Source organism: Sebastes fasciatus, chromosome 15, assembly GCF_043250625.1.
Source record: "Sebastes fasciatus isolate fSebFas1 chromosome 15, fSebFas1.pri, whole genome shotgun sequence".
NCBI classification, from domain to species: domain Eukaryota; kingdom Metazoa; phylum Chordata; class Actinopteri; order Perciformes; family Sebastidae; genus Sebastes; species Sebastes fasciatus.
Window position 1 is genome coordinate 5,345,440 of NC_133809.1, and position 25,132 is coordinate 5,370,571.

The 25,132-nt window shown below is 37.5% G+C and overlaps 3 protein-coding genes across 3 annotated transcripts in view; 2 read left to right on the forward strand and 1 right to left on the reverse strand.

The window, feature by feature from the left end:
* loxl3b (lysyl oxidase-like 3b) overlaps positions 1 to 25,132 on the forward strand; it is a 372,166-nt gene that overhangs the window by 162,864 nt on the left and 184,170 nt on the right. The window lies entirely within an intron of this gene.
* Positions 1 to 25,132, reverse strand: part of sfxn5a (sideroflexin 5a) — a 152,454-nt gene that overhangs the window by 88,940 nt on the left and 38,382 nt on the right. The gene's annotated exons all lie outside the window — the stretch shown is intronic.
* Positions 15,285 to 17,716, forward strand: noto (notochord homeobox). The gene is made up of 3 exons (XM_074661142.1): positions 15,285 to 16,268; positions 16,361 to 16,548; positions 17,300 to 17,716. Exons 1-3 carry the CDS (start codon positions 15,896 to 15,898, stop codon positions 17,510 to 17,512), a joined length of 774 nt encoding a protein of 257 aa, XP_074517243.1. The 5' UTR covers positions 15,285 to 15,895; the 3' UTR covers positions 17,513 to 17,716.

Here is a 25,132-nt window from a genome sequence, read left to right on the forward strand (position 1 = left end):
CATTTGGAATGAGCGACTTGTTAAGTGTCCGTCTGTTTTGATTCCTGCTCCAGCAACTGAAGAAAACAGGCTCGGCGTGAGAATTTGTGTGTGAATACACTCGACAGTTTAGAGCCTTTAATTAGCTGATGTTAATCTATGCAGCATCAGTGTGTGTGTGTCGGGGGCTTGGACTCTGAGGGATGAAAGAAGGAACTTTAAATCAGCCAGAGTTACAGTTTTATGATCAGGAGCTCCTCGAACGTTTAAGTCAAAAATGTCTTTAGGTTACAAATACATATATGTATATTTTTTACTATGTTGAATGTGCATGATATTTCTAAGGCAAATAACTGTGATATGTACATTTGTTTTCACATTAAAACAATAGATCAAACTCCCCATACTGGTAACGCTTCATTCTAACGCCCATAATAAAGCATTTTTAAGCAGTGTATAAACACTGATGACTTGTTTATAACCTATTATAATGTAATTGTAAGCAAATATAAGCATATTTTAAATGTTAATAATGCATTTGTCAACAATAACTCCTCCTATTAAGCATCTGTGACTGGTGTATAAATAGTTAATGAATGATTGAGAACACAGTTTAACATAGCTTAATCATATTTAATGATTTATGAAGAAAGATGAAGAAAGTGTGTGTTATAAAATAGCCAGAGGCGGGTTTAAAATGGTTCATCATTTGTTTCATTCTTGATCTTGAAAATAGTAGTTTGAATTCTTAACTCAAGTTCCACTTACAAGGTTTTCTTCTGGAGCTTTCAGCAGCATCTCATGACAGTTGTTGGGGTTTACTTTGTTGTCTTGGAAAGCACAGAAAGATAAACAAATATATAAATACATACATGCTATTGTAATATGTCTGACCATATCCAGTGGTGTCTATTTTACAGTGTTTACATGTCTTACTGTTTATACTGTCAATAACATACCAGACCATTGTATTGTTTATAATATTCATTAGGTTTTGTTATACACATAGTAATTCCTTTACATTTTGTTTATTTAGTATACTGTATATCTCAGTTATAGCTCTTCTTTCTATCACAACCCTTCGGTCTATTGTTCGTTCTGTACCAGTGTACCTGTATCAGCTTAGCATCATCTTACATCTTTATGCGCTTTAGCTTCTCTTTCTGGTTAGATGTTAAACTGTATTTTGAGATAAGATAACCTAATTCATTTTATGTCATTTTTAGGGTATTAAAGTGAAAATGTTAAGATAAACTATTTTGGTTAAGGTTTTATAAATCATTTTATCCTGATTTCACTTACTTTAATGTACAAACGAAAACCCACTTAAACTGTTTTTTGGTCATATATTGACAAGAAAATGTACTTTATTTTCATATTACTAATGAACTAATTATATCTAATCACTAAAAAAGAGTTTCAATTGAAAGAAACTTCAAGATTCAAACAAAACAAAGGGCTTTCACCCAGGAGGTTCACATCGATTGTGAAACCAACAACATGTAGTTTTAAGTTTCGCTTTCACTTTTACAACGTAATAGGCATAGTAGGCCCCAACTGACCCACAACTATGATGCTTATATGGAGCGATAATGTACATTTAATGGCCTGACAACACCGTGGTAGCGACCTGTCAATCACAAGGTAGCCACGCCCTAAAGCATCCCCTGCTTTATGGTCTATTTGACTCTAAATGGGACCATAATTTACTAAATGAACATCATGCTGTATTGAAGAAGACTTGAAACTAGTGATGGAGATCATAAACTCATGTTTACAATGTTTACTGAGGTAATAAATCAAGTGAGAAGTAGGGTCAAGGTCAGACCAGAAGGTTGCCCACTGATTCCTCCTCTATATCTTTAGATAGTAAATAGTTATTTGCTGCTATATTAATGCTCTGAATATTGAAAAGAGAACCTCTAATGTCTGATACACTGACTTTGAGTCGTTCTCTCTCTATTATAGCCGCCTGCTCTTCTTATGTAAATGATTTCTGTGTCTCCGTGTTACTGATGACCTAATAGAAAAGAGTTATATCCAGTCCAGAAGTGCGCCCGTGTGGCTGTGAGACTCCCCCTTTGTCTGACTGCTAATAAGAGTGATGGGCACACGTGTGTGAGTGTGTGTTAGCGTGTGTGTGTTACATACATCTTGAATATTGCATGGAAAGCAGTTGGCAGCAGTTGGGCTGCCCATCTGTCAGAGACTGAGCTGGGGCCTCATTTATAAAAGGATCAGACAGAGACTTATTAATCATGGATGAGGTCAGGGATTAAAAGTTAATAAATTCAACAAGTATCAAAGGTAACGTTATTAAATGTTCATAAACTCAACAATTAGCAGCCCCTTGAATATAATGTCCCAGCTGATTGATTCTTTATTAATACTGGATTAATTGGTCGGGATGTCGTTCTGCCCTGCAGGGGTTAAACATCCTGTCCGGAGGACATTCAGCTTTCATTTCATACTTTACAGCCAATTTGTAAACGAGTCCCACAGCGGGGCTTTTGAGGTCAGAGGACGTTTCCTCTGGGCATTTAGACGGCACTCATTTACTGAGTTAGTTACCATTAAATTATGATCTCATTATTATACTTCACAGTACACACACTGTCTGAAATACTGCACCACATCATCATACTTTCAGCATCTTTAGATGAGGTCAACAACTTTGATGAAAACGTCTAAAGGTCCTCGAAATACCCCAAATGTTTGGTGTCTCTTTTTATTTATGTCCTAAAGGAAAATACCAGTTAAAAAAGTAAAATTGTGCACGTTTCCGTCACAGTAATTTATATTATATTTATACACTCAATACTGTAAATTACAGTTATCATATTGAAATGAACATCTCCCCCAAATTATGCCACAAATTCCTGTAGGTAACATATTTTGGCAAGTTGAAAATTATATTAGGAAGTTGAAAAAAGGTGGTGAATTTACAAAACAACTACATTCACAAAGCAAATAAAATACCTTTTGATATTTTATCTATTCAACACTGATTCATTCATATCGCAGACTGTATGCAATCTGTGTGACAGCAGCTGCCAGAGATAGAGCCTAAATTTGTTAATTTACAGCATGGTGCCTCCTGCTGGTGATTAGTGGAACTGCAGTTTGGGTGCTTTAAAAATAGGACTACAACAAATTCTGAACTACAAAAATGGTGGTGCTTTTTTTTTAAAGATAAGAGCCCCATCTAGAGGAGTGTTGAAGAATTATATATATATATTAGAAAATATATGACAGGATGGTGTCTTATTTTAAAAAAAATATGTACATATATATCCTATGCGCTGTATATACAGTATATAGACATCTTTACATTTAATATTTATTCCTTTGCACTATTCATAATGTTTACAGCTTACAGAACACTTGAGTTGCATACAGATGTTTTATTATTATTATTATTATTATTATATATAATATTTAATTGTTGGTCATTGGTGCTTTTTATATATATTTGTTTAATATTTATATAGGCCTACATACCTATTTTTCCACTACATGTGTACATAACAGTCATGTCTATTATTTATCCAGCTAAGAAAGCTTTGTTGTCCTTGTTCCTAGCTGTTATTTTTATTTCTTTGTAAGTACATCAAGAGACATGCAAAAACAGAGTCAAATTCCTTATATGTGCACACGTACTTGGAAAATAAAGGTGATTGTGATTAATGTTGTTCTGTATAATGAACACATGAGGGCAGTGTTAATTCTGTTCTGGGTGTTTATACATGGTCGCTCCTTATCTCCTCCATTTCAATGCATGACAAGGGATTTACATCCATAAAAGTAATCAACAAAAAATCACATTGTGCAGCGTTATTGACATGTGTTAGGTGTAAGATTCATCTTATTATTGCTCATATTTTTTATTTTTTTTATTTTTATTCTTTTTATTTCTTTATTTATTCTTTTATTTCTTTTCTTTTAAATGTATTTACTTATCCCATAGAAATATTGCTTTTGGATATACACATGATGATTATGTTATGGCATGTTCTTTGTCCTATCCATTGATGGTGATGCAATTATTTTGTATCCTGGAGAACATAGTACATATATGGTGTAATTGAGTCAATAAATAAAAGATCAATGTGAACTGCTGCTTATTCAGGTTTGTCCTCTCTTGAAGTGCCTCTACCTCCCTCATCCACCAGATGTCACCAGATGTTCAGCAGATGTGCCGTCTACCTGTCAGCCTGTGTGTGTGTGTGGTCTTGTTTGAAGTGTTCAGTCAGCTCTTGTAAAAACACTAAATTAGCCACAGTGTCCCTCACTCTTTGCATACATTTAAAAGACAGGGAAGTGAGGTGTAATGTGCCTTTAGGTGGTTTGTCTGCTCTAATTATTGCTCCCAACACTCAGAGTCCATCACGGCCCACATTGTGAGCATATCTGTCTTTGTTTGGCGTTTCTCCATAGTGACCGCTGCTTTGATCTGCTGTTCAGCTACAAGGACAGACAATAGACTACTAAGGTGTGACGACTGTAAACCTACATCACTACAGAGAGGAGTGAACGCTAAAACACAGGCCTCTCCTAAAGAAAAGTAGCAGAAAATGAAATACATATAAGACTAAATTATATGTAATTAGATTAAAGAAACACTTTACAGGTACAATCCAAACCTAACATATGTGTCGGACCACCACTGAAATTAAAACACAGGAATAAAACTTGAATTAACAGGTATTTTCATACATTTTGAACACTGTAACAACTAAAACTACTTTGTGGTTTTGTGATGCTTTTAATGAATTATTTACATGTTAATGTTTAAAGGATAAATCTGGTGATATTTCTTTTAAAACAATCTACACTCAATACAGGACATTAAAGGGTAAGGCTGGAGATATTTCCTATTTTTCTTAGTGTCAACTAGCGGTGTCGCGATATACCGGTACTGACAATAACCATGATATTTGTGAATGAAATATTGATATCATATTAATAATACTCATATGATAATATCATGTAAATAATCCAACAACTCTTAAATCACACTTTTGTGCAGGTATGGTTACAGACTCTCTCTCCACCTCCCTACACTTGTATTTTGAGTGTTATTAATTTGCCAAAAAAGTCAAAATCCACAAAAAACAATATTCTATAAATGTCGAAATAATATCGTTATGTGAATTATTTTGGTGTGTAATGAAAATCTGATGTCATGACAGCCTTAGTTTCAACAAATCTCATAAAAAGACCAAAACCAGCACAGAATGTATCCTACTAACAAGTATTGTGTTTGTATCCAAAGCCTCAAATACTCACTAGAACACCAAATGTGGATTAATCCGCCGCTGAAAATAGTCCCTAACAAATGCAATGTTTGCTCCTGTTTGAGTAGCGTTTGCTAAAAACTACAGTGCCCATCTTTTTAAGGACATTATTTAACCTTAACCTAAAGAAAAAGGTAGATTATCCATCTAACTTTTCTATTATACATACATGTAAATTATATGATTTACATTATTACTCTTTGGGCCTTTGAAGGACATTTGTCTCATGTAATCATATAAAGCATATTGCAGACCGAGGTTTGTCTAATTCCTGAACTGAGGTTATACGTCACAACAAAACACAACAGAGGATGAACTTCTGGGAACATGTTCCAACAAGAAAAACGTCTTAAGGCCTCTATTGTCTGTTCCAGGTGACCAGGAAGAAGACAAAAAACTGCAAGTGTTGAACAGGTGCTAACGCATGTCTGCACATTTACTAAAAACAAGTAAACTCTACAGTAACTTTGTGTTTTTGTGACAGATTTTTGGCATTGATGAAACAATTCATCTGGCAAATATTATAGGGAATTAATAGGGAACAATTTAGATAATTGATTTTTTTTTTTTTAAATGCCATTACAGATTCTCAAATGTAAGATTTGCTGCTTTCCCTTGTCTTATATTCTCTTTTGTTTTGGACTGTTGGTCAAACAAAACAGTGTATTTGAAGACGTGAAATTGGGCTCTTGGAAACTGTGATGGTCATGTTTCACAGCTTTGTGATCTTTTATAGGCCCAATGATAAATCGATTAAAGGGACTCTATGTAAGAATCAGAAATTGCTTGTTAACAGTGACACCTGTGGCGGTTAAGTCAGTGAAAGTCAGCGTCCTGTTGCTCGTGCTTGCTCTACATAGACATGAACAAGCATCGCTCAACACAGTGAGGCGTCACACGTCAGCTAAAACCACAATATCACTCTATATTTCAGCTGCTTGGCAGTAATGTTAGCTGACCAGACGGAGGTCTCTCCATGAATCACTGCTGATCCTAGTGTTGGCTTTTCCTGCTTCAACCTCCCGACCGCGGTCAGAAGGAACGGGGGAGACACCGGAGTTTTGGTCGGAGACGATAACGTTACTTGCTGCGGAGCCCCGTCTATTCACTCAGCAGCAGGAAACGACACGGGAAACCTCTGTAGGTCTGGAGGAGCTGCAGCATTTATTTCTGCACAAAGTTGACACTGTTTTGCAAGACGGGCTTCGCTAGATATAACTTTGTGGTTTTGGTGCTTCCGTGTAGTTTGTGGTGGAACAGCGTAGCCAAAAATGAGCGCATATGGGACACCAACCCACAATGATTTAAAAGAGTGTAAGTGTAAGAAGTTCCAAACAGTACCTTTCATCAAGAAAATATTCACTAGTTGCAGCCAAACAGAAAATAAACAGTCTTAGTCATCAAAAATAAACTACTCTTCATTTCTGAGTGAAAACCTCCATTAAATCCCCATTACAGAGCAGACTGCAGCAGGTTGAATATGCCGGTTTGTCATCACTTTCCTATAAAAGGCCTGAGGAGATGTGTGTGGGGGGTCGAGGAAGTGTGGCAGTAATATAAGCAAACAGAGAATGTGAAGGGAGGAAATGGCCTGTCCTAATAATCACAGCCCAGGAGCAGCAGTGCATTCAGCTCGCAGCGCCGGGGTGCTCCGCCGCTCTCTGTCTCCTTTCAATGCAGCGCGGTCCTGCAAGCAGCGCTTTATGGACAAGACCTGACACCCACAGGAAGTGTAAACAGAGGTCAAGTGTTAAAGTCCAACCCGCCAATTCTCACCTCCATTAAAGAGGGTTTGGAGAGGGGGGGTCCTCCACAGAGCCCTCAAAGCACCTGGGAAGGGGCCCCTTTAAAACACTGCAGTGATTGGTTTCATAAAGCAGCTTTACAAATCAGCAAACACGTGAAATGTCTACAGGACATTTACATTTTATGCATTTATCAAGAAACCAACAGCCATGTTACTTTGACTACAGCAGTAAAATAGACTAAAAGTTTCATTTTAAAATGAAAAAAACTACCATGTGAGAAAGTATAAACTCCTCTGGAGTCACCAGCTGACCTTTAACTTTTTCTGACAGCATATTGACAGTTTTAGGTAGGACAGTGAGCATTTTTCAGTTAGAAATACATGATGAACCCCTGCGTAAGTTAAAGAATCAAACCATTAATTGTCTCCTAAAAATGTGAATGCATGTCCATAGCAGAGAAATAGAAAAAAAAGAAATAAAACCATACGTTTATAAGAAAAGATAATGTAAAGAAAACCAATAACTGGAAGAAACAGAGTGTTCAACGCTGGATTATATTGAATTTGTTTGACATTTTGTAAAAAAATGCACTTACTGGCCGTCCTTCAGACTTAAATGAGGAGATTGATATCACTATATCTGCATGGTACATGTGAAGCTAAAGCCAGCAGCTGGTTAAAGTGAAGGAGAAGAACTTCTGGCCTGTTTGCACCTCTATTTCCGCCTGTGCACCTTGCGCTCTGCGCTCAGCTCCAAAAAAACACACAATGCAAATTTCAAGGTCAGGAAAATACCGACCTGGCTCTGTCCAAAGGGAACAAAATCAGCCTGCCGGCATCTCTAATGCTCAGTAATTAAAGGAACAGTGTGTAACAAGTGTTTATATCTACATATGGAGCGGGTCCTCTCCACAGAGTCCGCCATGTTTTTACAGTTGCCCAGAGCGGCTTGGATCGTTAACGTTACTCGCTCCTGTCGCTGCTATTCTCTCTCTCTCTCTTACTTCACCACTCACTTCCCACGTACACACACACGCTCTGCTCAAAATGACCTATGCTTCTCTTACTACAACTTGCTCTAGAGAGGGCCATTTGCCTTATCACGTCGACCACCGTAGCTCTTCTACACGCTTGGCACACTGGATTGGCTTCAGTTGGTTGCAATCTGCAACCACATCACTATATACCGCCAGATCCTACACAGTGCTCCTTTAACACAATATTTCTTTGATCTGAACACAAGTCTTTCATTCAGGAGACCACTGTTTGTGTCCCGTGTGTTAAGTTTCACTTTACAATCAGTTGTTCATCCGTGTCCTGTGTTCACAATGTCAAGTCATATAAAAATATTGGACAAAATTACTTTTTGTCCTGAGGATTTGTCCTGAAGGATGGAAATTCAAGAGATCACCAACGTTACTACAATTCATCCTGATGGGAACATGAATAGTTGTTGAGATATTTTCGTTTGGATCAAAGCGGTGAACCGACCGACAGACTGACATTGCCATTCTGTGTTCTGCCTATCTGCACAATACCATGATTTCCTTTACCAAATTACTAGTAAAGTTCCTATATGAGCTGTATGTACCAAGTAACTCGGCCTTTACTGCAGGTATCTTTCTCAGCGGTGTAACGGCCTGTATGGCGTGTCAGACAGGTCGAATACACACATCCTCCGTTCCCAGGACGGGACCGTGATGTCAGTCAACAGGTACCGTTCATGGAGAAAGTTAATCCCTCATTAAGTTGGTAATGACGTGGACGGTCATTTCTCTGGGTGGATAGAGGACTATCTGGCCTGAATGGCCACCATTAGCCCAGCGGAGAGCCGCTCGTACAGTAGCACTTCACAGCGCTGGTGTCGATGCTAATGCTAATGGTTGCTTAGCGGGAGCTGCAGTGACTGGAGGTCCTCCCTTCTGCCACACGTGTAAATGAAAAACACACAGAATCTGCATAGTGACGCTGCAAAGGAGGCAGCATCAATGCTGGAATTAGTCAGTTCATTTCACATTTTAACCATTTAGCCGATGGTGTTAATGAAGGTCATTTTACACAAAGAGAGAGAGAGAGAGAGAGAGAGAGAGAGAGAGAGAGAGAGAGAGAGCAGACTGAGAGGTTTCAGACAAGGGCCCTGTTTAAGACTGATTCTCGCTTTTATCATTATTTCTGTCCCTGTATTGTGGATTTACTTTGATGCAGCCACAGTACATGACCCTTAGTGTTAATGAGGTCTGAATTATTAGTCTGCTTTTAAAAGAGCTGCACATTCGACTCGGATTTGAGGTAAAAATGAGGACTTGAATGCTATAAGACTGGACTTTCATGATAAATGAAATTAAACATATTAAAGTCCCGATTTTTGTCTTGGTAAAATCCCCAAAGAATATATTGATTGATAATCTTGAAATGTTTAATTGTTCACCCGATTCGACTGTTATCAGGCCATTAAATAGTCGTTATCAATCGTTATAAGCACCATAGATGTGGGTCATTAGGGGCCTACTACACCTACTACGTTGTAAAAGTGAAAGTGAAACTTAAAAGCAACACGTTGTAACATGTTGTAAAACTGAATGAAAGGTTACGTTTTGAACACAAACAAAAAGGCTTCTTTAGGTTTAGGCGACGAAGCTACAACTTCTTTAGGTTAAGGGGAAAAAAACATTAGGTTTTTGTAATAAAATTACAAATTCTTTAGGTTTAGGCAACAAAAAAAACATCATATTTTGGGTTAAAATAACTATGAACACAAACACAACTACACGTTGGTTTCACACGGGATGCAAACTCCGGTCTCCTGGGTGAAAGTCCTGTGTTTTGCTGATAGAGGTCACTGTTGTGTTCTTTAACACCTTCTTTCGATGATCTACCATGTGAATAGATGATAAAACCTACTAGTGGGTGTAGTAGGCACCTATTGACATATTGACATATGCAACATCTATGGGGCATATAGCGACTGGTAACACCTATTTAATAGCCTGACAACAGTCTAATAAGCTGAATTGTTAAACATATGCATTGTAAGATGTTGGTCTGATTTTGGTTTGGGCTATATAAAATACACTATTTACACAGCTTGTTATCAGTGGTCAGCATTGAAAGACCAGGCAGAGACTTGTTTTGACATGACTTGACTTGGACTTTGCCCCAAAAGACTATTGAATTCTTGTTTTATATAATGTATTCAATATTGGGATGTTAAAATAGCATACTGTATTAAGGATATTTGTGATTTAAAACAACATCATAAACTATTATAACATCCTTATGAACAGAAATACTTCATACAAATTAATATCAATCCACAACTAAATGTTTAAAATTGGACTTTTGCATGTTCAGACATGTTTTTAGACTGTTTGGTGAACTATCAATGGCTACCCAGATCATTACCAGTTATCAAGGTGAATTACAATGAAAATGAATGAACCCTATACAGTTATTTATTCTTAATTGGAAAACTGTAACTCACTTTATTCTTATCTAAATTGGCAAAAATAGATGGCCATGATCGTCTTTTTTGTTTCTTTTGCCACATATAGTGTTCACCTGCAGCTTGCATCATGTGTAACACTTCTTAAGCAAATTGTTGAATAAAGTGGGAGATCTCGTCAAATAAAACACAGTTTGTGTGTGATTTCCAGCAGCTTCAGAGCAGGTGTTTTGGTTGCAACTTTTACATTAAAACAGGCTCCTCATGCTGCTGAAAAAATAGACACAACCCACACATATATCAGCCCACAGCAGAGCCTGAATGTGTATTGGAGCCAGACGGAGCATACCTGGCCCTTTTACTGGACTCCCATTCATAGTCAAGGTGAGGGCCAAGGCGCAGCAGGTCCCAGTAATGAGCCCTCAGCTCCAGCAGCAAGGCGACAGAGGCAGGCCGCTCTGGATTCGTCCTGTAAACAGCTTCATAAACTCATTAGTGATGGATGTGCGTGGACAGGAAAGGCCCAGATTACAGTGCCTGTTAAATGTGTCGGGCAGGTGAGAAAACGATCCCCTTTCACCTCAATAATAATAATGATGACAGTGTTTCTTCATGCTTTTGTTTCATTCAATCATGTGTGGACTGAGCTGGAAGGTGAGGCAGAACAGAGAAGAAGAGCTTCTCCTCTCTGTTGCTCTTATTTCTACATTATCTCACCTCTCTGTCATAAGCCATAACTCCTACATTAATAATACTTGTAGCATCCATTGTTTGGAGATCATGACTTTGATCTTTTAAACTCCTCACAACTGTTGGATTAAGCACCTCGCTCTAGATAAGAGCAGAAGGTTAAACCTCATGCTTTTTAAATGCAGAAAAGAGTTTAAACACTTAACTACCCAAAAATTACTCTGATATATTTCTTGGGAAACTTTTGCTATGGATGACTCCATAAAAAATATACTTTTTTATTTTATTTTATTTACTTATTTATTTATTTATTTATTTATTTACTTATTTATTTATTTATTTATTTATTTATTTATTTATTTATTTATTTATTTATTTATTTATTATTTTATTTATTATTTTATTTAGTAGTTATTATTAAGTTATGTTTTACTTAGATAATTTTCTGAGAACTACTGTAAGGGATTACAATTCAAAAAAGAAAGATTATATATAAAAAGCAAGTAATCTTTCTGTACTTTTAATATCCAACAAATGCCAAATGCTTTTTATTCTTGCTTATATTACAGTGTGCAATAAGCAACAGATTCTAGTATACATTTGATATTATTTTGCACGGTTTTAACTGTAGTTTTGTTAATGTACAGTACAGTATGTATATGACAAATGTAATAAAGTTTATGTTTAAATCTTAAGTTGCTTTGGGAAAAGCCACATTTGGAAAGCAGACAAATTTGAATGTAACACCTATATCTTGGAGTTATGCTCCCAGAAGTGAAAACAAATCCTAAAGAAGTGACCCTTTTGTAGCCACATTGCAGATACTGAATGAATGAATGCTGATGAGGACTTTCGAGCTGTTGGTGAGAGCCTCATTTGGGGCGGATGGCCCATAGAGCCATTAGAGAGCAGCCCCTCCAGCTTCTTTCTCCTCTCATGACATGACTATGAAAAGAGGACTCTCTGGGACAATGCTCCGCGTATTCCTTGTCTGGCCCCAATACACAAGGAGGAAATGTTGCCTTCACTAGCAGCATCATTAGGACACTGAGAATGAAAAAGACATGACAGTATAAAGTTCAGATGTGCCGGCAGAATATTAGAGGAGAACTTGGCTGCAAAGGGCAATTACAGTTCTCTCTTAAGTCTATTTAACCTGATGTGGCAATTAGGGTTGCAACTAATGACTATTTTCATTATCTATTAATCTACTAAAACTAATCTACTGAAGGTGATGCCTTTAAAATGTATTTTCTTATCCAACAAACTGTCAAAACTCAAATAAATTCAATTTACTTTCACAGAAAACCAGCAAATATTCACGTTTGACAAACTGGAACCAGTTAACTTCTTGGCTTTTTTTAATTGAAGGATTAATTTGTCGATGGAAAACTCAACAGGTATCCACAACTTGACAATAAAAGTATTATATTCAGTCTGATAGGCGAAAATATCTTTAATTGTTTTAGTTAATTCCAAATGTTTGTATTAGTGTCACTTATTTTCTAAACTTGTTTCACTAAATTAAACCTTATATCCTTTTTTTTCCAAGCTGGTTTGACTGAGAAACATCTGACATTGTGTCATTCAACTTGAAGCTTTTATGTTAAATGAAGGTTTCACCACTGAATGTGAATGAATTGATCTGTCAGGACAGAGGTTTTTCTGCAGTAAGTTGCCAGTAAACAGTGGTGATGGGGTGGGTGGTCCGGTCGTAGAGGCATCAGAAGAAGCATCCTTATTGTTCAGGCCGGGTGGAGAAAGTCTGTGTTTGCTCTCTTCATTAGACATTCTAGTGTCAGTGAAAGAGGATAAATAAAACCCTCTGAGGTCAAAGGGAAGGAGCGGTTCTCTTCGGTGTTTAAATGTGTTTTAACAGTTACTTAAGGCTTCGCAGAGCCTCTCTGCCACCTCCAAATGATGGAAATGAGCCGGCAGAGTTTGCAGAGCTGGCAATAATCCCAGTTGAAAGAGACGATGTCTTTGTGCGAGAAAGCAAATCACTTCCTTTAAAGTAGCCGCTGCTTCATCTTCAAACCTTTAATGAGAAAACAATAAAACAAAGTATTATTTCAGAATAAAGGTCTCTTGAGACTGGCTTCTGTTTGATTCACAAGATGTTTTGTATTTTTACGCAATCAATGAATCCAAGATTTAAAGGTCCCATATCGTGCAAATTTCCAGGTTCATATTTGTATTTTGTGTTTCTACTAGAACATGTTTACATGCTATAATGTTAAAAAAAAAACTTTATTTTCCTCATACTGTCAGCCTGGATATGCCTGTATTTACCGTCTGTCTGAAACGCTCCGTTTTAGCGCATTTTGACGGAATTGCAACAGCTTGGGTCCATGTGCACTTCCTGTCAGCTGATGACATTCACATACACTGCAACCAGGAATAAACTGGGACACATTTACAATGTTTACGTTTAAAACTGTGAAATGGTCTTTATATTGTAGATTTATGACATCACAAAGGGACAGAAATCCTGACAGCTTGTTTCAAAGGCAGAGTTTCTGAATACGGGTTGTGTGTATTTCCCTGTGGATTGAATGTTTCGATACTTTCACAGTATTTATATAGGACTTAAACCTGCTTTATAATAAAGAAACGTGAAAATCTCACTTTTTTATAATAATATGAGACCTTTAAGGCTTCGGACCCCAGGAAGACTAGCTGGTGCCATTGGTATCAGCTAATGGGGATCCTTTTTAAATAAATAAATAAATAGACCAACTTGGATTGTTTTAGGAACCAGCCAGAGGAGCAGAGGCCTTTCCCAGTCTGACATTCAAAGGATGGGATGGATCAACCTCTGGATTAAGGCGGTGGCTGAGAGAGATTAAAGGACTTGCATTTTGGTAAAACCAGCAGCACCACTCTGTCACCACACCAGACCTGCTGGATTTGACGCCTCAATTACGCACCGCAGTTATTCAGGTTTTAAGAGCAACACTGCTGCTGTTAAAAGACACACTCTGAAAATAGAGAGCATTCATTTTATACAGGAAAGAGATTATGGATTGTTTACATACAGGAGTGATACTTGATTTACAGCTACACTGTAAACAATTGCTGTTAATTTACAGCAGGATTTCAACAGTATTAACCTGTTATTGCTAAAAACAGTGCTTTACTGTTAATACAAAAGAAAACCTGTTCAATTACGCTCATAGGCCGTTTTTTAACTGAACTATAATGCATTCTTAAACTTTACTGCTGATCAACTGTCTAAAGTATCATCAGTAACAGTTTCATGCAGTATGTTTTTAATTCTGGGACCTGATCTGCACATGTGAGGCTTGTACATTGTACATGATTGTAAAATCAGTGAATTAACTTTATTGTTCTTCACTCACATGTTGTTATGGTTTGCATTCTGTGCTTGTAGCCAGATATAGACATACATTTTGGGAAAAGTGTCAACAAGTCTATTATAGCCTTTTTCCTAACAAGTGCCTTTAATTGTATTTAGTGTGACTATTCCTATGTCTGTAACCTGCTAAGTCTATTCATCTAGGCAAAAAATAATGTTTATTAAAATGTATGTAAAAAATACTAAATAGTGCATTAAAACAAATCAGTAAGATAATGTAAAAGAAAGGTGAAAAACAGCTATATAATGTATCTTTAAACAGTAAATTAACTGTAAAATACTGTGAAAATAATTAAAAAAACAGTATTTTTCATTAACAGTACAAAGCTGTAAATTTCAACGACAGTATAATAATGTTAATTTTACAGTAACATAAAGGCAACCCTGCCATCAGTTCTTTACTGTTATTTTACTGGGACATTCTTAACAGTGTGAGATAAAGCTATACAAAAAAGATATTTTTGGGAGGTATATGGTTGAGGAAGAGTTGTGATAAGGGTTGTGATAAGGTTTTGGTTTATATCTACATTTTAACTCCGGATGGATTTGTAGGTTGTAAAAAAACTTGGGATGCTGTTCATATATTTAATTTGGGATGTAAATAAATCTGGGATAGTTTATATATTATATTATATTATCATTCTATCATTCTATGATATATGAGTTATTAGAGGAGAAGTGAGAAGTTTGACTTCTACCTATACTCCTTTTCGGAACACTATTACTCTTGTTTTGTTTGTTATTATTTTGTATCTGTTTTTATTTATTTAATGTTTGAAATAAAGTCTTTCATTCATTCATTCATTCAAATCAAAGTCTTTCCTAAATTAGAAGGTTGTAAAAAGTTTGGATGATAAAAAAAAAAGTCTGTAAATTGTACATCTTGCCTCCAATTGTGAAGCGACTTGTCACGCTGCTTGAAGCATCTGTCGGCCAGCAAAGGACTTAAAAGGCTCCAAATAAGATGATTTGGTAACATCAAGGCCTTCCCAGCGGTAATGATTACATTTGGACTTAAGATCCATGCAAGAATTTGTAGCCCAGTAAATCTCCTGAGTCCCCAGCCCCCACGACCTCTTCAAAAGCCTTGTCATTCAAAGGGTTAGGATGTTTGACAATCCCAGCTTGTACTACTCCACCAATTAATTGGATACGTTGTCGAGGATGTTCGTTTCTCTCATCTGCTACTTAGAAAGACAAAGGGTCGATGGGGGGGCTGTTGACACCTCTGTGTCCAGCTGGAGTATAAATAAAGAGGAGGCTCTGCAGAGGAGCATGCATTCACTCTCCTGCTGCACTTGGACCAACATCTTTCTGCAAAGACAATCGAGATTTTCTACTTTTTAAAAACATCCTGCAGAATGCATGTGCCGAACAGACCAGTGGGAGTTTACGGATACCCCATGCGTAATTACGCACCAGCATCTCTATACCAGCAGTACCAGGAGAGCCAGTGCGCGTCCGTAACGAAGCCTCCAAGAGGGAAATCCTTCACCATTGATGCTTTGCTCGCCAAGCCGGAGGACACAACCAGCTGCAGGGCGAGTCCTCCTCAGTGTGGAGACAAATACCAACCAGGAGGTCCAGTTCTGCCTCTCAGTGGACACGTAGGTTTACCTGCACCTTACGTCTACTCTCCAAACATGTTGCACCATGCGCAACCCGGATACTCAGTCTACTGCTGCCCGCCTTTCACCTATCAGTCATCCTGTCGTGGAGCATTTTACGCACAAGGTAAGCATCAATCAGAGCAAGATTTGAATGTCAAAATCAAACTATATTCACGTGGCTGCAGTTTGATTAAATGTGCAATCTCTCCTTTGCAGCTTCAATGTCTAAAGTGAGCGCAGGGCTGCACTCCTTCAAGACTAAAGGTGGGAAGTCGAAGCGGATGCGCACCAGCTTCACCAGCGAGCAGCTCTCCAGGCTGGAGAAGGAGTTTGCTCGGCAGCAGTACATGGTGGGATCCGAGAGGTTCCTCCTGGCCTCGGCTCTGCAGCTCACAGAAGCTCAGGTAAGAAAACAGAGACTGAAAACTAGAATTTAGGCATTTACAGAAAAACTAGTCCATGCATTTATCTTCAGCCGACTCGACTACTGTAACAGTCTTTACTGGTCTTCCTAAAGAATGGATCAGACAGCTGAAGCTGATTCAGAAAGCTGCTGCTGCTAGAGTCCTCACTAAGACCAAGAAAGTGCTGGTTTACAACGCACTAAATGGTTTAGTGCCAAAATACATTTCTTATCTTCTGCTATGTTCTGAGCCATCCAGACCTCTCAGGTCATCTGGATCAGGTCTGCTTAGTGTCCCCAGAGTCACAACTAAACATGCAGAAGCAGCGTTCAGTTTTTATGCACCAAATATCTGGAACAAGCTCCCAGAAACCTGCAGGACTCCAACTCTGAGTTCTTTTAAATCAAAGCTTCAAACTTTCCGGTTTGCTGCTGCCTTTTATTAAACCAGATAATGATCTTATATACTGCACTAGAGCTTTTACTCTTGTGTGTAATACTCTATTTTAGCTTCTATCCTAGCTTTTGTTTTTATTTTCTAATCTTTAATGTTTTTATAACTGTTTTAATTATGTCTTAATGTTCTTTTGCACTTTGTCGCAATGTAAAGCACTTTGAATTGTCCTGTTGCTGAAATGTGCTCTACAAATAAAGCTGCCTTGCCTTGCCTTACAGTGTAGACCCAGAAACATATTTAGGTATATTTCTTACTGCCATATTTCTAATATGCATGTTGTTTTTGTTCTCTCCAGGTCAAAGTCTGGTTCCAGAACCGACGCATCAAGTGGCGCAAACAGAGTCTGGAGCAGCAGCAGGCCAAGCTGGCCAAACTGGGCCTGGCTGCTCCGCCGAAGAGTCCCGGATCTCAAGGCCACGGTGATGAAGGAGACGAGGAGGAGGATGAGGAGTTCTCTGACCTGGACGTGGACATCGACGTGTCTGATGACTCCACTGACCACTGTTGACCGAAAACCGCTAGACTCTTTGAGATGAAAGACTTTTTGTACATATATACTGATGAGAAAGGAGGCCTGTGTCTCCAACTATGAATATTTAATAGATGTATAGTTATATATTTAATTTTTCTTGCTCTTTGATAAGTTCACTTCATGTGTTTTTGTACATTTGAATGAAATATTCAGAAATATATTTTATGACATTAATGGCAATGTTGTCCTGTTCTTTCCTTCTTATTCAGCCAAGTGTTAGAAAAGTTAGTTAAAAGTTAGTTAAAAGTTAGTTAAAGGTGACATTAAAGAAACTTTATTTACATTTTAAAGGCACTGAAATCCATTTATTTCAATCAGCGGCTGAGATATTCTACATTAACACAAAATTGTCTAGTTTAAACAGTTTATTTCTCATAAGAGATTTCTGTTTTCCTCTATATGCTCTTGGTACTGGTTTGACGAGGGCGGGGCTCAGCTGGTAAAACGTGACATCATACACGTCTGTCAACCAATCCGGATTTGGTAAAATTTGAATATAAATCTGATGACAGTTCTGGGTTTGTTTAGCTGCTGTTAAATCAGATCAAATCATATCCACACAGTCCTGATGAAACATGGTGCCTTCAAATGAAACTCGTGAGCTCGTGTTTACAACATGTTAAATTGCGTACACGATACGATGCTTAGAGTTCAAGAGGTTAAGTCGTGAGAACACCGCTGCTAAGCGACAGCAATATTAACGTTACTGTCGGCATCTAGAAGCCACAGAGGCTAACTATTTAGCAAGCTAGCAAGAGGGTAACATAATGCAGGAAATGCAAAGACGTAATGACAGAGGAGAAAGATGAGGCCGTTGGGAATGTCAACATTTTCCTCCGACATATTATAATATTACAAAGAAAAACGATATACCACTAAAATCACAATATATTAACTTATTATGTTCCAAAATATTTACTCCATGGCCTCTGCCATTTCAGACAACGTTGACAAACACATCACAACTCATGAACTGAGCTTTCAGAAACTTTACACTTATGAGATTGAATACCACAAGAGGGGGCGTTCATATGGACTCTTCTCCTGAACAATTGTTAACAAAAGTTATCTCAGTGTTTGAAATTATACCTAAAGATGTGTTTTTCCAAATTTGAACTGTGATTGTTGCTCATTTAGTGCATTTAATACTTAAGAGAAATGTTGAAATGAGAAGATTTGAAACCATGTTTTAAGGGGCTTTAAAAGAAAACTGGTTTTTCGTTAAATGGCAGAGGGACTGATACTCATAATTTTATCAAATCAACAGTCACGCTCATTTTAACAACTATATCTAGATTTAAATGAGCAATTTTATTACAACAGTTGAATTATTAAAGTAAACCAAAAGCACAAAATGGTAAAAGACAAAAATCAGATGAGACTAGGACTGTCCTCGTCCAAAGAAATTCTTTGTCGTCAAATCGATTAGTTGATTTAATCGTCAGAGTTTCTCCACAAAAAATCACTTAAAAGCACCACTTTAAATCTCGTGTTTACAGAGATGTGCTCATAAGGTTTTTAAGTATTAGTAGTACTATTTCTTATTAAGTTTCTTGGAAATAAGTCATTCAGCATGAAAAAAGCATAAATAAATGACTAATCGACTAATGAAATCTTAGTCGACTAAGACCAAAACGACAGATTTAAATGATATAACGTGAGGGTTTATTAATCTGTACATGAGAAACTGATTTAGCTCAAGAGAGAGAACCTGTCTCCTCTCTAATGTATCCCAATCATCATCCTGCCCTTTGACCTCCCTTTATTGCTCCTCTCAGTTTGAAGATGACGGAGACATTTCCTCCCGGGTTTGATCTGAGTTGAAGTCTGGGACGGACTCGGGTTCCCCTCTGATTTAAGCTAAGCAAATAAATAACCCGCTCAGGGATTATGTGTGGATATGTGTAACCCGGGGTGGTAAGGGTCAGTCTGTCTCGGGGCTACAGAGCTGGGTCTCACTCTTTAATCTGTTTAAACGGTGAGTACGCCTGTTCTCACTGCTTCTCAACAGACGAGGCTCACACAGGCCCTCCCTCCCACGGCAGGTGTCCTGTCTCTGCTCTATTGAAACTCCACGTCTCTCCTTCCAGGTGGAAAGGGACTCACGCTGCCTGGCTGGCAGACATGAGGGATAAAACATGAGGGGAGGATTGGGACGCAACAAATGAGTCCATCAGAGCAGCTAATTGGGGTGGTCAACCTGAAAGTCCTGTCCTGTGGATAACTCCGTCAAATTAAACAAAGACATCACAGAGAGGTGGTGTCCATCTCTTTAATCCTTACATTTGTTTCACTACAGGTTATTACAATAAATGTACTGTCAACTACTTTTAGTTTCTATCAAACTACTTTAGAGCAGGATTTAAAGATGGTCATAATATGACAAGCAAAAAAGATCATATAGATTTCTCTGTAGATGTAGATCTCTGTCTCATGTCCATTTACCTTTGACAATACATGAACAATTCAAATGAATTGAGAAAAACCTAAAGATATATAAACATGATGTCTAATATTGACATTCTGTAAAAAACTAGCCACAGTACAGGTTGATTTTTAACATATTTACCGAACAACACAGTCTCACGACAGTTTGTGAAGCAGTCACATTGATTGATCGATTCTTTTCCCCGTGACACTCAGCACGACTTTCAACAACGTACTTTTTGCGCGTTTTCCGATGAATGTCCAGCAATACGAGACGCATGTGTCAATTTCCGCTCCAGTCTTTGCAAAATACAACTACTTAGTTAGGTTTAGGAATAGATCCACTTAGGTTTAGGCAACAACACTACTTAGTTAGGTTTACAAAAACATTGCGGTTTGGGTTTAAATAACACCGAAAGTGGCGTAACTTAAGTACGGAAGTTACGTCACAACTGACAAATAAATCAACGTTGACTTCTGGTTTCACCCGGGACACAAACACCAGCCTCCTGGGTGAAAGTCTGCTGTTTTTTGACCCACCCATCTACCCTGACCTCCTCCCTTTGTGGCGTGGATTACATACGCAAATAATGCAAAATGTATTTCAGAATAAAGGTGTCTTTTCCAAGTGCAACATGTGCACTCGACTCAACAAACCCAACCCTACCAACAGTCAAGAAACTGAGCAGAAAATCAAAAGCAAGCTGGAGAGTTATTTCAGTCAGATCACGTCAACTTTGACTTTTATATTCTTATCTAAAAACTGTAGTGTTGGTCTACATTGGGACATAAGTAGGCCTACTTTCTAATTCTATTGCTGACAACCCCAGCACACTACACATCTGCAGAGCTGTAAGAGGGAGAAGACGGCTGGTAACAGTATCAAAGAGAGAAGTTTAATCAACAGTAACAGAGCTGATCTCTTTCTCTTGTCGGCCGCCCCCCGCCTGCTCTCTCCTGGTGTCTCTGCTCCGTCTGATTAGGGCTGAAACGCCGCCGAAGGAGCAGAATTTGTGTAAAAACCCCAGAGAGCCGTTTCTGATGTGATCAGCCGGGAATCAGAGCTCCCCCCTCCTCTCCTCTCCTCTCTCCACAGCCCAACGTAATCCCATTGAGGGGAAGAAAGAAGCAGTCAGAGGCCTGGGAAAACCTGGAGAGTCCTGGGGAGGAGAGGGGCGGGGGTCACCGGGCTCATCGTCCCAATTAGCACAGGGCACCTTAACGGCTGGAGACATGCCAACGCTGGCTGGGTTACTAACACTAAGACTCTCTACAAGAAGCTCCTTATGTTACATCTTCATCTGCCTCTTGACTTGTTGCTCTGATTCCTTTTGCAACAAGTTGTCCTTTTAACAGAAACAATATGTTTATCCACACTGTCTTATTAGAATATACTGTGTCTTTGTTGGCTCGTACTGTGGTTTCTAGAGCTGGAGCAAAAAGTTGAATGCTCAAAAAATAATCTGCAACCATTTTTGATAACCTCATTAACTGTTTATCTAAGAGAAAAGACACAAAAATGCCGGTTTCAGCCTCTCAAATGTGAAGATTTCCAGCTTTTCTTTGTCTTATATGATAGTAATTTAAATACAATTCAGATTGGTCAAACAAAACAAGCGATCTGAAGATGTCACTGTGGGCTCTGGGACATTGTAACAGGCATGTTTCACACTTTCCTGACATTTTATGGATTATAGAATTAGTAGGATTAACTGATAATGGAAATAATTTAGTTACAGACAAAGTTTGTACAATGATGTTGTTTCTTTTTGTTGCTGCAATGCTTGAAAAATAAATCCCCTGATCTCAACAGACTATCCTGCTAAAATAAAGGTCAAATAGATCAAATAAATAATGATAAGTTACGTACAAGCACAATAACCCGCATTGTAAAGCTTTGGTCATCCAGCAGAGACAAAGTGGATTTAGACTCTGACTGGACACTTTTGTTTTCTAGGCTTCAGGAATGAAAACAAGAAAGCCAGCTACCTGTTAGCATTACTATCAAACCTGAAACTCACCAGACAAATTATGCTGAAATATGCAAGTGGCTGCTAGATTTGTTTCACAACATCTCAAATTCAGTGCAAATGCAAAAAAAATGCATTAGATAGCAGACTATGAACAGATAGCAAACTACAAACAGCCTGAAACCAGAGAATGTTTGGCATTTTATCTTAAAAAATAACTGAATCGTTTCAGCTCTACACTAATGTGTATGTTTCTAGCTTTTCTAAATGAAACGCAAACTTTTTGAATATTTAAGTTTGTTGAGAATGTGCTTATCTGTTTATCATGATTCCTTGGTGATGAATCCATCAAGCAAATGCAAATGAAATGATAACACTCAAAACGTCCTTATATTATTATTATTATTATTATTATTATTATTATTGGAAAAAAAATACAACCTAAATAGTGCGTTAAAACAAATCAGTAAGATAAAAGAAAGGTGAAAAACAGCTATATAATGTATCTTTAAACAGTAAAATAACTGTAAATACTGTGAAATTAATTTAAAAAAACAGTACTGTAAATTTCAGCGACAGTATAATAATGTAATAATGTAAAGTTCTTTACTGTTATTTTACTGGGAAATTCTTGACAGTGTGATAAAACTCAACTTTATAATGTCTTTATATTATTAATATTGTCTTTTTCTTTCTATCTTTAAATACCTAAAACATTTCATCCTCCCTAAATGTAAATGCTCTTGGTCACATGACTCAGCTGAGAGGCAATGCAGCTCTGAGAAGGTGTGAAAGTTCTCATGGAGAGCAATAACCTGCAGCTCCAATAGGAGGCTGCACTTCATTTGAATAAGGCGCGTTTTAGGGTCCTCCTTTAAAATCCTCCTTTGCATTTTATTTGCGAAGACGAGGGCCCCTCTACTCCATCTAATAGTCATTAGCTTTCATTACAAGCGTTTGAAGTAGAAGCTGCTCTTTGTGTCGCAGTGAAAGAGCTGCACAATGACTTCTGACAGGCAGCTCATCCTCATCCTCATCATGTTTGGAGAGCAGACTCGTTTTCTACCAGGAAACTGCAGTTCCTGTTCACATCGTGTTCAGCAACAAGAGAACACCATGAATAGAGAGAAGGAACCAGCTGGTTTCCAAATTACGCGTAATTTATCCAACGTGCATCTTTTACGCACAACATCATGCATGAATAAAATGGAGGAAAAAAATCGAAAAATGTTGGATTATATGTCTCTATAATATCTTTGCCTGCACAAAAGTTTGTATACTCAGCAGTAGATACACGTATCCTGTTTATCAATGATTTAATGGCCTGAAAAATCGATGCAAAATTAATTTCAGATATTTTTAATTGCTGCCTGAAGATAAAATAAGATAAGATGAACCTTTATTAATCTCTGGAGGGAAATCCAGGTGTCAAAGCAGCAACATCAGCAAACAGAGTGAAACACAGGAGAGGTAAAGGTATACAACAAATATAAAAACAATAATAGACATAAAAGATACAGAGTGAATGGGTGAACATTGTGCAGTCCGTCAATAAATACATGTAGTATGTACACATGTGCAGTCTATAACGTGGTATATAGGATGTAGTGTAAAGGTGTTGTTTTAATCAGGTAACTATAACTTTAAAACAATATTTTTAAGTATTATTAGTTCTACAGCAGCACTCCTTCATAATATAAAAACCTACTTAACTGTTTTGATTTGAAATATGGCTGGTATGATTAGACTACTTTTTAAAAGGTATGTAATAAATGATTCTTTATTTATGTATTAATAGGCTTATAGATCCACTTCCTGCTCTCCTGTCTCCATGACTCAGATTAACCCCTCTGAGGCCAGCTGTGACTCCTGGTTCTCCTCTTCACCTCCTGCGTTCATTAATAAACTAATTGGTCATTTTGTTTCGCATTAGCTCTGTGTGTTCAGTTAATCTGTCCCACTTAGATACTTGGAAAATTTCACCCCATTATAACGAGATGGGAGAAATAGCACGACGGTGTGTTTGTGTCACCTGGACGAGAAGTGCTGTCGTTTAGACACCTGTACTGATCTAAACTCCTCCAACCGGCTCTCCTCCTCAGCATAAACAAACACCCCTCTTTTAACATGTTCATATCAAGAGAATGACATTTAGGTATCAGTTAAAAGACTTTGGATTATTTGGATTATCGAGGCCTTCCTTAAATTTTGCAGCAGTTAGTGGTTTTATGTTATATAAATTATTTTTAACTTTTGCCTGTGGTTCTGTTGCAGTCTTTTTAATTTTAGATTGACATGATGATGTTAATCACAGGATCCCAGTTGAGATTTTGTCTTTTCTAAACATGGTTGACCACTGACATTTATATTTGTCTGCAGGAAAAACTGTTAACAACATATTGTGATGACCATTAAGTGACCACACACTGCTGTGACATTGCAAATTTACTATTTTGACTGTTTTGCTTTAGTTTTTGGGGGATTTAACATCGGATTGGACTCAAAAGGTTTGCCATTGTTGAGTTCACGTGGGTCCTTTTTCTCTATACATGTAAGACAAACAACATGATGTTCATTAATAAGGAGACTAATCATACCAGCCATATCAATCTCAAACAATCAAGTATAGGCTATATTTGATAAAAGTTTAGAATTATTAAATAATTATTTAAAAAAAAAAACTTTTAAAAGGGTTATAGTTACCTGTAAAATAAAAGGTAAGCTTTCAATTAAAATGAATTTGGATTATTTGGTTTATTGAGGCCTTCCTAATGCAGCAAAGAAACACACCTGAGATTTCATCTTTACATGTAAGACCATTGAAACTGATATGTGTCTGCAGGAAAACATAGTTATCAGTATATTATGATGATCGCCATTAAATCCACCTTTTACATGCGAAAACTACTAATAGTTGTATCACTGCAAGTTACCACACATTTCTGTAACATTACAAATTTAGTATTTTGGACGTTTTGGTTTAGTTTAACATGGGCCCCTTTACAGTATACAGTATATATGATGTGCATTAATAAGTCTTGTTTTAGGAGAAAAGGCAGAATATTTTTGTTTAAATCCGAGCTGTAAAATAACCTGTAATTCATTGAATGAAATGCTATGAAATGTTTGACAACTGCAGCTGTATTCTTGATGTCTTACAAACCCATGAGGGTTGGGCACTTTATGTGCATGACATGAA